General features: G+C 39.3%; 1 protein-coding gene across 2 annotated transcripts in view; it reads right to left on the bottom strand.

Annotated features, from left to right (window-relative positions):
- Positions 1–9777: 9777 nt before the first annotated feature.
- The window catches only part of adgrg6 (adhesion G protein-coupled receptor G6), a 118220-nt gene continuing 112846 nt past the window's right edge, over positions 9778–15151 (bottom strand). For both annotated transcript variants that reach the window (XM_072440600.1, XM_072440609.1), the window contains one exon: positions 9778–14475. In XM_072440600.1, the coding sequence (XP_072296701.1) occupies positions 14270–14475 (206 nt within the window). In that variant the 3' untranslated portion in view covers positions 9778–14269. The remainder of the gene's footprint in view (positions 14476–15151) is intronic.

Below are 15151 nucleotides of genomic sequence, written 5' to 3'. Positions count from 1 at the left end.
GCAGCAACCTTTTAAACCTTTTAAACTATGTCCACTGGGCTGGACTGAGGTGTGTCCCTTGTTTAGTTGAGTTCAGGCTCTTCTCATGCGAATCCAGCTCATTGTTATTTCAGATGATGTAAATGAAAACCCCTGGGGATCACATCGGCTTTAAACATGTCCCTCATGCATTGAATCATACCCATCTTAGAGATCCATAAGATCATAAAAGCAAGAGTCATACATCCTTCTTGTGCCATGTCAGAGCCCTCTTTGATGACACATCGAGAGTCCGTGTCCATCTGCTGCTCATTAGTCTGTTTGGAGAAAGTGAACAATAAAACACGATATTTTCACAGTTTACCTGACACTTTAATTGGACACGAAGCGTTCAGGGGGAAGTGGGGGGCATGTTTGGGTTTTAACACTAAAAAAAAGAAGTGTTCAGCCATAGTCACAAAGGATGGCAGACAAATGCATTCTGCCATTGTGTCCTTGGGCAACACACTTCACCTGCCATGCCCATGTGTGGATATGGTTAGTGAGCAGAGGTGGGCAGTACGCAGTTACCTGTACTTCTCAGAGTAGTTTTAAGACTGCATACAAATACTTTTTACTCTAACTTTTTGGCCTGCTACTTTGTACTTTTAATTAATACCATTTTGAACTGTTTGTGAGGACGTGGTGAAAGATTCAGATTGGCCATGGTTTCATCAGTCTATCCCAGGGCAGTTACGGCTACACTGGCTTAAATCATCTGGAAAAACTCCTTTTGATGCCTTATATAAAGGTAAATAATATGATAGTGCTTTTATAATATAGAAATCTGACCTGCTCCTACTCAATGTTAACTTCAGTCGTTTTTTCCAGTTTCCATGAGCATTTTCCTGTGTTTATGCACTTTTTATGTTCTGCTCATTTTTTTCAGTAAAAGAGATAACTTGCAGACAAACCTTAAGTCAAACTGGAAGATAGGTTGTTGAAATGTTCCCTTGTGTGCGCTCCCATGTGGTCAAATAGAATGCAGCTTGCAGCTTGGGAAAATTAATCGAAATTCATGACTGTCCTTCCTGGTCCATGGAGGAACTTTGGCCTAACCCTGATTCCTCCCTGTTTCAAAGACCACGGAGGAGGCGACACCTGGACGGGTTTGGAGCAGAGCTGGGAAACAGAGAGAGGAGGAAGCATTCGGGGAGCGGCTTTGCTTTGATTTATGCTTATGCAAAACTGTCTCCTGCTCGATATATCTCTGCTACGAGTGCCGTGAGTGAATCTGCTTCTAGTTATTTAGCAAAAGAGCAGAAATCATCCAAAATCTGTCAATGTATTCAGAACAAAGACTTCAGTTTGGGTGGGCAATGTCCACATTTGTCTATAGGCATGGCACGTTTATTGCTATGTAGAGCACAATTCGCACATAAGGATATTCAAGTGCTTCACAACTGGAAAAAATGCATTAAAATTACACAGACATGACAGAAACCACAAAACAGTTAAAAGACATAAAAGAGAAGAGTCATATGCACAGCTAAACAAAACAGTTTTTAGCTTAGATTTGAACATTGCCAGAGTTGAAGCCGGTCTCACATCTTGACTGAAGCTATAGCTATCGCCGTGATGAGACTAGAAAAGTAATCTACTTTGTCCAATCTTCATGGCAGTTTTTATTAGACATTCATATTCACGCAACAAAAGCACTTAAAGCAAATGCACGCCGCGTATTTCTGATGTGATCTCAGCAAAGGAGCAAAGGCTACTGTCCTCAAAAGTTACACAAACATTAGTTCAAACGGCCTGATACAAGTCTGAGGAGTGATGTTTCAGGGTTAGACCACACTGCTGTGACTCTCCAGGGCCGTTTTTTAACAAGCAAACTCTGGGAGCACTAACTGGGGACCTGATGGACCTGACTTAAATCATTACATTTAGCAGTAAACAGTCAAACAGATTCAGCCTAATCTTATTTTTAAAGATTTAATAGCATTGACTTATACAAAAAAGCCTGACTTTTTTGAAGCATTAATGTCTGTGGAACAATAAGGGATCATCTCAAAATGGGTTGAAGCTGAAAAGACGTCATTTTTTTCGTCTCTCTCTGGACCCCCTCCCCCCCTCAAAAGACAAAAGACTGGCTTCACATAAAATGTTAACGCGTTGATAAAACGATAGTAGCTTGATAGACCCTGCTCACCTCTAGTGAACATCCCTGAACATCCTTTGGTAAGTTTATATTTAGAAGTTATGAACTCTCCAAATAATGTCACCTGTTGCGCATGTTTGTTTACTCAATCCACATGGTCCACGGCGCACCGTGGCCAGCGCGGGGAGCGGGGTGGGTGCTCCCTCGCACAGGCCACTGCGCGCCGTGATCACAACGCACGGGTCGCGCACGGGTCACTGCACGCCGTGATCACAACGCACCGTGCGCACGGGCCGCGGTGCACGCCGCGGTGCGCCGTGCTCCCCCGTACGCACTCCCCGTGCTCCGCGCCGCACCCGCCGCCTAATGTTGGCCTAATGCTCGTTGCTGAGAGAGTTTTTTAGCATTTCAAAACAATTACTGCCACAACGGTGTATTGAAGCTTCAAAGCAACGAAAAGACGAGATGTAGGTTCAACCCCCCCCCCAAGACAAAAAATATTACGTCTTTTCAGCTTCAACTCATTTTGAGATGATCCCTAAACTGTACTGTTGGACCAAATCCTCTCAGTTATATTTGAATTAAATATACACAAATAATATGTTTAGCATTGCTTATTGACAATATGAACTGGTAGATTAAAATATGTATCTTTTATATTTTTTACATGTCTTTCTTATTATTTCTCTTAATAATTGCTATATACCCACGATTGCCACGGCGGAGGGGCCGCTTCAGTCCAGCCCTGTCCCAGGCCTATGGAATCTGATGACTCCCATAAATTACTCACTTATACCACTGATATGTCAAGTGTACTTCCCTATTATTCAACTTCATCCAAAGAAAAGTTTCATTTAAAAATACTGCCTTTTTGCAATATGAGACCTGTAAGACTGATCTGCAGCTACTGTATTTCATCTGAAGATACAGGTCAGATGTGTTGTGTATTTTCTCAAGGTTGATTATCCTGATGGTCTGAGTACAAAATCTCACCTTAATCCCTCTGATATTCTGTGTCCAGTGCACATCCGGGTCAACATTCCTGCACCAGACCTGCTACTTTGCCTTTTAATCCTATCAATCATCATCACATCTGTCACTTACACAGACGTACATTCTTTGGCTTTGTTCGACTTCTGGATGACTATTCACCTTAGATATTTACATAAAACAGTCCCAGCTGTTTTGCAAATGCCCCCAGTTATATTCATGTTCCCCTGAGCAGACAAGAACAATATTCAAGGATAAAACATGTAATAGTTCACATCGTTGTACTAAGCCAAGCTTCTGTAAACAAGGGAGTCATTCTGTCATAGGCATGTCCTGGTCATGCAGTGTTGACCGCAGTGAATAATTGCATCAAAAAATGGTCAAAACCAACATAATGCGAAAACTAAGATCGAAAAAAGGATACTCTTAAAAAATCTCATAAACAAGACAAAATTTGAACTTTCCTGAATAGTTTAGATCTTAGCTAATCAGAAATTGTAAAAGACCACATGGTAATATTGAAAAAAGTAGTATTAGTTTGTGTTAAAAGAAGAGGTTTTATTGTCATTGTGATTTAGAAATGGAGTTTTCCTTAGTATTACAATCGAGTTTGAAATGTTAATATCGTGACAACATCAAGTGAGACGGAGGGGAACATTGGTACACACAAATTCTATTAGTCGGAAATGATAAGTTATATACCATTGGAGAAGTGTTATAGGCTACACAACAAGTTAAAATTAAAGGGGACGTATAATGCAAGATCAAATTGAATTGATCAGCAGATTCAAACCTCCTCCAAATCAGGAACTGCACAAAACTGATGTCTGATTATTAGTATTACTAAATTAGCGTTCTTCATCATTAGTTTCCTCAACGTTTTAATTAGATTGCTGAATGTGTGTTTGAGTTTATCCTGAATTGTCCTGCAACTGAAGCTCGACTGCTCAGAAAAGTCCTGTTTTTACCTACCCCCCTTAGTTATGATTATTTGACAAATAAGACTCCATTTGTGATACATTCAAAAATGACCCAAAGCCACGTTTCAAAAATAAAAACAAATCCTGCTTAAAGCCACGCCTCTTCACCCCCCTTAAACCTGTTGTTTGGTAAAGTACACTAACCTGAAACATATGGTCACACAGATTCAACTTAAAATACTATGTCTAGACTAAAAATAATGTGAGGCAGTGGGCAGCATCTGCACTGCCTCAGAACACTGACAACCTTTGCTGTGGGCAGGAACATCATGCCTTTGTTTCATTCCGCTTTCATTGAGTCCATTTTGTCCTCGATTGGGAAACTGAAACAGACTGTGAAACTGGTCGTGCCAAAATGCAGGACCAAAAGATGTGGAGACAGCTCGTCCCAGCAGCTATTGTCCTCTTAAACAAGCTCACTCCACCTAATTCATTGATTGTTTCATTATGTCTGTTTTTATTGTGTGCATGTATGTTTGATGCCTCTTAATCACTGCAAACCAATTTACCCAAGGGTACGAATAAAGACATAACCTAATAATGATAATACAGTCGGTGTAATCGTGATTAAGCATATTTCAAAAGTGCGATTAAAGTCTGACACATTTTAAAATCGATTGACAGCACAAAACATTTAGATAAAAAATGTAGGATTTTGAGGAAACAACCTCGACGATGTGTGTGGAATTGTCCTCTGCCTGGCTCTCACAAGTTGGACATCGTTTTGGCTGAGAAGTGAATCCACAACAAAGTAGAGATGAAGTTATAGCTGGCAATTACATATTCGGTTCTGGTTCGGTGGTGGAACATGCTCACAAAACGAGTGTGAGTCTCCGTCTGCTTCCTGTGGCGCTGCAGAGGTGACGGAGCAGCGCTGATGTGGTCAAGTGGGTTCAGTGGGCGTTCATCGTAAACCTGTTCATAAACCAGAGGCGCGGAGGGAGTTTCAGCGTGTGAAGTCCCACCACTCAGAACAAGAAAAGGGGAACTCTGAGAACCAAAGGAACTAAAATACTATAAGACAGACCAAAGTATATAAGCCTCTAAACACAGTATTTTTTATCCATGTGGGTCCGTGCTCGCAAATGACAACACGCAAGATCTGTAAGTTAACAAAATCAATTCAAACTCTTGCTAGTTCTCTTGTGTACATGCTGCTGGGTTAATGTCATTTATATTAATAGTAAAAACATTAAAAATTAGCAATCATGACAATGCCGATAATGTTTTGTTGTTTTAATGATCGTGGCCTGATGATATGCCAGAGAAGGACCTTGCAAAAGTATATGTTAAACCAAAGTCTGGATGTCATTGGCCTTTTCAGTCATCAAGAGGGGATCGTTGGCATCGAATATAGGTCAGAGTAAAAGGTGCTGAGGAAGGAGTCGAGTGTTAGTCAAATATACTTTTAATGCAGCTGACAGCTCAAAAAAACACTTTTCCCCACCCACAAGGCTCTGAGTGAATGACAGTTGGATTCAACCAATCAAAGTGAACTGTGAACGAAGTGAACTGAAGAATACGTAACTGTTTACTTCTTAAGAAAATACAAAAATCAAGAAAATCGTGATATTATTTCTACAAACTTTAACCGTGATGTGTATTCATTATAGGTCCCAAGTGAGGAGAGTGAGGTCCCATATGAGGAGTGAAGAATGGGCGACTGATGTCTCAAAACAGTGCAAAAACTCAGGAAGTCATAGCGGAGCCAAGAATTTACCATACATTTTTTGACAACTTAACCTTGATTTGTTGAGATTCTTCAACTCAGTCTCGTGGTAGATTGTGGGGCGGAGTATAGTTCCTGTACCGACAATTGAAGTATCGTTATTGATGTGCTGCTGCAACCTGCCAAGATGATGTGTTTTTGTAGTGGTAAGAGTTCTGTTGATCATTTCTTCTAACTTCTTCTTTCTTCTTCGTTTCTTGGCGCTCTACGAAATACAAACCAAGATAATTTGGCTTGTCAGTCTCTGTAAATATTGAAGTTATTCTTTTTTGGCTTATCCAAGAGGATCATAGGGACTTTTATCAACACCAAATGGCTGACGGTATCTCTTAAATAGTGTTGAGTTGTCTTGGCCTCTGCACTGCTCTAGATACTCAGAGTTGTGCTTCCTGTTTTAGATCATAATGCCTCACTGCTTTCTGAAAGATTAAACAGATGTGAAATATGAAACAACAGCGGTAACAACAGGATTATGGTCAGGAAGATGAGAACTGATTCACAAAAGTGTGTTTAGATTCTGGATCAATCTGAGCAGAGCTGAGGAAACACAAGGCTAAAATACTGCAGCTCAAAGCAAAGCAGGGTGATGACGTTACCCGGTGTTGAGGAGCAGCTGCTCTACTCCAAGCTCTATTTTACTCACATTTTCCCCTGTGGAACCAGCTGATTCAGTATCACAGCTTTTGGTGAAATAAGTTAGCATTTAACACGAGACTCTGCAGGTGAACACGAACATGTTGGATATCAATTTGAAACTGCAGTTTAATTCAAAAAATTATAGCAAGTGTTTCATCTTATGTTTTCAGAAACAAATAGGGCATTTTATGAGTTATGAACATTGCCAAAATTGCACATATTTGGGACATCCAAATCTGAAAAAAAGACAGAGCCAGGTTTAAATTTCTTGTTTCATTTTGTTGACACATTACATATAAAAAATACATAGTATAGTATTTTGGATATATTTTTTAGTATTTGATTGAGCTAGATTCTACACAAAAAATTACTTGAAAAATTCTAATTTTGCTTTATGTTTTGTAATTAAAACTTGAATAAATCTGAAGGATTTGTCAAAAACTTGTTATGTACAAGATTGTAAAGTTTTGTGTGGCTGATCTTTATGAGAAAAATTCATTTGGAGAAAACAACAATGTCCCATGTAAATCTATGGATGCAAATGGATTAAATGAAATAATAAAACATGTTTAGGTGCAGATTGGGCAACACTGTTTTTATGCTGAGAGAAGTAAACAGACCAAAAGCAAAACATGTTAAAAAAATTACCTGTAGTGTCTTTTTGCTTTTAAAAATAAACTTGTACTGCTTTCATCTGATATGCACCATAAGAATGTGTGATAGGAATTAGCATTCCCCTTTCATATTTTCTTACACTTTAACCACAAATCGCAGACGGAGGACTTCGTCTCATGTCAGCACCTTCTCACCCTTTTCAGCGGCCAATCACAACAGGGTGTTGTTGGCGTGCTAATCCACAAAAACCAGGAGACAGACATTGGAGAAATCTGTCACGAAATGAGCCAAAAACTGGAAGACGAAACTCAGACATCCTCCAATTGTTCCGGGGCTTGTGGGTAGGTTTCAGGTCGTGTGATGAAGAGGTTAAGGAGATGAGGCGTATTTCATGCACACTCAGGACTGTGTTGGCTTTGACGTGATGTTCTCTTGACTCAAATGCATTTCTCTGAATTTGGTTTGGAAGCAGCTCAAGTTGGGCTTTGGGGAAGGAAGAGAAGTGAGAACCTGGGACGTCCCTGGCGGGACATTGTAAATGGAGAGTTTTGTAGCAGAATAATTTACTCAACCTTGTGACCCCTGCTTTTCTCCATTGATATTATTGGTTATTGTGTTGTCTTCTATTTATTTGTATTTTTATATTTGTTCAATTGCAAGTGTTCTGAAAATGACCGTGAGAAAAATGCATTCTTACAGTGACTGGACTTGCCTCTTGTGGCGTCACCTGCTTGTCTCCAATGAGATAAATGTATGTTTAATACTATGGAAGATTTGTGGTAGATCAATCAGTCAATCAATCAATCAATCAATCAATCAATCAATCAAACAAACAAACAAACAATCAAACTTTATTTATATAGTGCTTTTTATACATAGAATGTAACACTTTACAGTGCATTAAAAACATTCCCACATGGCCATATCCCACTGAACCTCCCCACAACCGCCTGACCCAGACAACACAACCCACATAATGTCATAATGTGTCACACACACACACACACGCACGCACGCACACACACACACACACACACACACACACACAAGAACGCACTCATACACTCACTCTAAAATGCATAAGGCTGAGTACAAATAAACCAGTGGAGGAAGCGTCATCAGAGGAGCCGTCTACACCAACACCGGGCCCAGAGAAGAGATGAGTCACCACACCTCCACCTGAGCCGACGAGCCTGGGCCCAGCAGCCACAGGTGACCACCACTCCCGGAGTCCGGAGGAAACACTTCTCAATAAAATAAAATAACTCACACAAACATTCACAAACATAAGAACTTTCCTTGATGATTCGGTGCAACATACAACGATGACCAATAACAAAACAACATATGTAAAATCAAAAAGGGCACGCATTAAAGAAAAACAACATAAATGTACTATAGGATGTAAATAGGCATACAATGTACACAACATTTACAGTTAAATTTACAGATGTAGTGCAGAAAGTGAACAATGCAGTGATTGATTCAATTGTAGTTAAAGTGACCGGTGTTAAGAAGTGACCGAGGGAAAGAAACTGTTCTTGTGGCGGGAGGTTCTGTAGCGCCACAGGTCTGTAATCATTCAGTCCAGTTATCCGGGGCTTCTTGGCACAATGATGTACCAAGTAAATATAGTACAACAAGAATATAAATATTCAGTGTTCTCGCTGAGGGGTTTTGGCATGGCGGGTCGCCATGCTTCGGCTGGTGACCGCCATGCTCAAAAGATACCATCCATCCATCCATCCATCCATCCATCTTCTGCCGCTTTATCCGGGGCCGGGTCGCGGGGGCAGCAGTCTGAGCAGGGACTCCCAGACTTCCTTCTCCCCAGACACTTCCTCTAACTCCTCCGGGGGGATCCCGAGGCGTTCCCAGGCCAGCCGAGAGACATAGTCTCTCCAGCGTGTCCTGGGTCTTCCCCGGGGCCTCTTCCCGGTGGGACATGCCTGAAACACCTCCCTGAGGGAGGCGCCCTCAAAAGATACCACCAGGTATTAAGATAACCGTGCGAGCGCGAACGAAAAGCACCACGCCGCGCGCACGGGAATCTTAAAGTACTACGGCGCCGTAGTACTTTTTGCTGGTGCCACTTTTTAAGAATGTAAGTACTTCGTGCGAGCGCCCGCACGGTTTGTCCCACTGCCATCCTTCAACCTCAGCCCAGCGACAACACTGATACATTATACAATGATGAGCCTAAAATGAGTGAATAGAATAATACATATAATAAATAATACAGATAAAAACATATTAAGATAGATATTATATTATATTATAATATATATGAATAAAAAAACTAATAAAGAGGTGGGTCTTAGGCCTGCTCTTAAAAACCTTTACATTTTAATTCAAATTAAATAGAAAAACAACAAAACCACAATTTGATTTTACTCTTATAATTATTATCAATAATAATTATCAACCATCGAATGCAGAGCCCATCGTGAAGCATAAAAACAATGTTGATCATTGTTAATGTCCAAAAACTAGAATTTAACACCAGAAAGTCAAGAACAGATTCTTCCCCATAATCTCCTCTTCTCCATCACAACAGGAATAACTTTTACGGTGCATTTCTTCTAGTTTTTAAACAACATTAAGAGCACAAATGGACAAATGTGTTTCCCCAGGTGCCATCTTGAATGTTTTGAACAAAAGAGCAGTCTCAGAATGTCATTAAAAGGAAAAGAGAAAAGGACTCCTGGTAATATTTAAATCCCTTTTTATTGTTGAATTTGCAGATAATAACATCGCAGACAACACAAAGAAAAATGGACAAAGACACCGAACATTTGGTGCATGAATGAAATAACATTACACAATAGCCTCAACAGTACGCCACTGACATCAGTCATCAGGTACAATATAATAATATCCTCAACAAGTTACTGCAGATGTGTTTAAATTAAGAACTGTACAAAGACATGCAGACAGGGTCCAGGGTCCTATTGGTCTTGGTCCAGTGAACTAAAGTGTTGTTTTCATTGTCTTGATTTACTTTGGTATATTTACAGTGGTTGTGGCACAGTTCATAAAATAAATACAGTAAACGTCCTACGCATTTGCTTGATTGTCCACTTGCTTGTTTTAAATGTGTTTTTAGTGTTCAAAAACCGTGCACGGATATTATGTGGTGGCTTGCTACACTTTGAAGCATTATGATTATGTGGTGAATTCTTGAAACAAAACTATACCGCAAAATCCAGCGCACGCGTGACTAATTCAGTCTTATTGCGTTATTGGTTGAACGTCGCACTCTGGCTTTGGATTTGAACGTGGATTTTTCTGGCCAAATTCGTGCCACAGACGCTGCCAGATGACTATCTCGCTGCAACTGACTGAGGCATGTTTTTTGTGGGTTGAGCAGAAACCACAAAGCGAGCCAAAGTAGTAAACAGGCAGAATGTGCATATTTTGATGGATGGAGTCGCCATAAAAACTGTTTGAAAGCCAATAAAAAATAATAATAACAGAAGAACTTGAATGTGCTCGATGTAACTTTTTCTGTCTTCTGCGACTCTCCATGGAGATGTTTTCCTTTGCCCGAAACGTTCCACAGCATTTAACTCTCTCCATGGCGACAAGCAGACGGCAACACCAAGTCAAGTTACAGGTCAGCTCTTTGGAGAGGCCACCCCGCTCACAAAAAACACCTATTTTTGTATTTTAACGAATGCAAGATTGATAATTTAATGTCATTGTGTGTAATTGGGTGTTCTTCACCAGAAAGGTTACATAATGCTCCTTTAAATCATCAAACTTTTGGTTAGGTTCACTTAACTTGAATTAAAACACTCAAGGAACTACATTTCTCATGCAAACAAAGCACTGCTGCCTTTTCTAAATGTACTTCCAAACGCTAAAGTACGATGAGGATACAAGGAGACTTCACATTTATTAAGAATGAAGAAATACGAAACAATAAAAGCCAGTTCTAACAGCAAATGCGAGCAACAAAAAGACCTTTCACAAAGAGCGTGTTTGTCCAAAGCTCGATTAGATCAAATGGTACATGTAATTCTACGCCATCACAAAATGTCAAGTGTGTGAGAGACTGAAGACATCAGAAGTATAGGCTTACTCTAGGGCTGCACTCGATGTATTTTCCAACATAAAGGATGTGATGAATAAAACCTCTGTTGTCCGATGAAGCCGTGGGAGGAGCAGAGCGGACATCATATATCCTCATAAAGTCAAAATCTTCACTTTACGTTTGACAAAAGCAGGGCCTGGAAAATGCAGGGATTTTCCAATGACGAACCCAAAGATCTGTCAGAGCTTATACATAAAGACTGGTGACTTCATACTTTGTTCATGATGACATATTATATATGACACGATAACAACACAGCAACATGTTCCATTTTTGGTTGTTCAGTTTGATCTGATTAAATTAAAGGTGCACTATGAAACTTTTGTGGTGGAGGGTTCTCCACCTGATTATGTTCATGGAGATGGTATTCTTTTATCAGGAATGTTCCAGAGAATGGCATTAAACATATCTACTGTATCTCCAGGGAGACATGCAGGAGACGTGTGTTCATTTTGACAAGACATTTTTACTTTTTAAATAAAATTATTTTGTTTTTGTCAAGATTTAGTCAAATCATTATTTTTATTTTAAGTCTATTTTAGTTCAGGTACATGTCATGCTAGTTTAGATGACATAATAGTTCTAACTTTAGTCAACCAAAATATACATTGTATTGCATTGCTTCATCCAGACGTGTTCTTGGACGTGGGTCTGGTTCAGGAAAGTGGAACTTGGATCTCGTCTCCACATGTGCCACATCTGGACATAGCAAAAATATCTACTTCAAGTCACACTTTTATTCGACAAAAATATTTACTCTTGGTCTTCGTTTTACTTGAAAAATGTCTACTTTAAGACATAGTTTTAGTCCAAAAATATCTACTTTTAAATACTTTAATATTTACTTTTGGTCACACTTTTAGTTGACAAAAAAATCAGTTTTTTCAGCCACACACCTTTTATTTTGTTTTTCTCAGTAGAAATATGACATTGATGAAAACTATGACTTATAGTTTAGTCAAAATTAACACTGGTTACATTTAACAACTTTGGAGAGGCGACCCCGCTTACTGAAATTCAAATTAATATATTTTTGTTAGAAATACGGCATAATTAGCCTTCACTTTGACCTGCTCTGGGCCTTGTGCAGTTCAAATCCTTCACTCATAACTCCATAACTCCATAACTCCATAACTCCATAACTCTGGTCATCTGTGCAGCGAGAAGCAACAGTTTCATAATGTACAACGTCAATCGAGGGATTCTGGTCAGGAAAGTGACAGTTGGCGAGACTTATTCTGACCTCTTTGTGAGCGGCCGACCAAAGCGGGGCAGGCCAAAGGAATGTGTTTATATGTGCAAGCATTTTTGACCCCTCCGAGACCCCGTACTGGCATGAACAAAAGCAACCTATAACATATCAGTAGAAGACAGACGGCAAACACAGAATTCTCAATATTTACAAAGTCTATGGCTCCATACATACTTGGAATAAACATTACAGTAATCAAAAAACAGTCAGAGATATAGCACTGTGCAAAAGGTTTAGGAGGGTGTGAACTTTTAAGAGAAAAGGGTCTCGATAAATGTGAGACGTGTGTTTGAGGCTTGGTTTTGACCTGTTCTATCAATGGATTTAAATGACTTTTTCTGTTATCGGTGCAATTTTGAGGATTTTTTTTATAATTTAGAATAGTAGTACAGTATATCTTGTTTTGAATTGTTAATTGCTATGGAAACAATCCATATTTCCCATTATTTCTGTAGCGTTCAATATTATCTGAAGCGTTTAGTAGCAAAAAACAGAAAAGTGCCCTTCAAAAGAAGTTGGCGGAAGCTTCCAGTTTACTTTACTTTGTATATCAATGTTTTCAAAAGCCAAACTATTATTTTACTGCAAGCAAAATGTGTTGAGAATATTTGTAAAACAAATAAAATATCCATATCTGTTTCATCTCTTTTGTGACCACAGTCTGCCTGTACTGCTTCTGCACAGTAATGTATATTGTCCTACTTTACCTCCAGCACATTTCATTCCCTCAAAGTCTCGGACACCTTTTACATTTTTTCTACAGGGACCACCCGGAGCACTGATCCTCGGATTTAAACCTTGTCATGTCCAATCTTTCCCAACCTTATCTCCATCAGAATGTGTGTAATTTGCAAGATAAGCAAAGCTTAGCAGCCAGGTTTTTGTGTACATTTACGACTGAGTCTGGAAAGATATAGAGGGGAAAAATGGTTTGATGACAATATTAAACCTACATTGCGTGTCTAAATGGGTGGTAAATGTTTGGTTTTTGCAGTTTAATTTGGTGACAAAAATATAGGTGCAACTTAATCCATAATATTGCAATCTATAGGAACATATTTCATGATTTGTTCATTTAACCCATTTCTGCTGAGCTTGTGACGTAACAAATGTATGTACAGTAAAAATGACTCCTTCACACGATCAAAGTGCAATTTCACTTCTTCACTTTTTTCACTTTTAATAGTGTAACTCTAACTGGTGATTGTACAAAGCCATCTGAGAGCGAATGGGCTGTAAACGTGATTAGATGACTATTAGGGCAAAAGGAGAAGGATCGAGGCAGGATTCTTATGATGTCATGTTGTTTTTTTTCAATAATCAATAACATTGAAGCACTTGGATTTGACTGCAATTAAATGCCTTCTACAACTTTGCTCTAAAACTGCCTTTACTGAAACCGATTAATTGTTAACACTGTATAAATAACTGTTTTGGATCGCCTTAAAGGACAACTATGATGCATTCTGTATTGCCCTTTAAACATGCTCTTGAGTATCTTTACGTTGGCATCTCATATTTTAGAACAAAATAAATGGGAAAAAACAACAACTAAAAACTTAATGCCAGTGCTTTTTAATAAAGCATGAAAAAAGACTTAATTCATAATGAAAAAACAAGTGTATTAAGAATGATTCAGGCTCAGTTCCCACTTACTTACTAAGCCTGAATCATGAATTAAGTCTTTGCTTAGGTTGTTTATTTACGCCAGGTATAGTAATCAAAAGTGGAACTAATTTATTACTTTTGCCAAATTTGTGATGCTAAATTACTTTCTCTATGAAGCTACTACTGCATGACTGTATTTCTGCCACTAAAAACCACTCAAAAACGCGACTCGTCCACGGAGCGTTCAAAACTTGGTGCTGTTGCTGAATCCATCGGAGAGGATGATGTTTTTGTAGAAGTTGTCGGAGCGGGTAGAGCAGTAACCTTTGACCTTATCGATCATCTGGCTGACAGGAAGTATGGAGGAGGGAGAGGAAGTGGGCTCTGCCTCCGAGGAGGACACAGAGGAGGAGACGCACTTTGAGCTGCTTGGGGTCGAGAAGCATTTATCTGCGGACACAAAGCAAACACCAGGTTACACATGAGTCCCGACACGTCAGCCATCAACATAGTACTGTTTGCATTGGGGTACATGGGGAAAATAAAATGGATTGCGTGTCAATAAATTGGGTTTCTAAGGGCGCGTTCACACTCATCACATAAAAAAAAAGCAGGACTGATTCCGACTAAATCTGGACTAAACAAGAACTAGAACTGGACCAACATCAGGACTAAAACGTGCTCGGTTTAGGACCGAAAAACAAGTCCACAAAATAATCAGGTAGTTTGCAGTCAGACCAAAGGCTGGGCAATAGAGCAAAAGCCAAACCAAACATAATCACATTTACCCCCTCATATTACGTAATCAAGTTTGTATTATTATGCTTTAATTCTTCTTTTTGTGAACATAAACACTTTAATCAGTGCAATTTAACACAAAACACTGAAATCTGCCCTTGAACATGTGAGTATTGGTTGTAGATATAAAAGGTCTGGCCCAGTGGTTCTCTAAATCTTAATGTTTACACCAAAGTAGTACCACCAAGAAAAGGTTTGGCTTCCCAAGTACAACCAGATCTAAACTGTCTATTTCAGGTCTGAATTAGAGCTGAATCAGGTTTTAATGAATAAACAAGAAATGATCGAAGGACGAGCAAATACGAGAACAAAAAGTGCTCTGAATGAA

The sequence above is a fragment of the Eucyclogobius newberryi genome, unplaced genomic scaffold, assembly GCF_026437365.1.
Source record: "Eucyclogobius newberryi isolate DKJ021-1_F unplaced genomic scaffold, fEucNew1.0.hap1 SCAF_1, whole genome shotgun sequence".
Taxonomy (NCBI): Eukaryota; Metazoa; Chordata; class Actinopteri; order Gobiiformes; family Gobiidae; genus Eucyclogobius; species Eucyclogobius newberryi.
The sequence above is the reverse complement of the archived record's forward strand: the minus strand, read 5'-3'. Positions and strand labels throughout refer to the sequence as shown.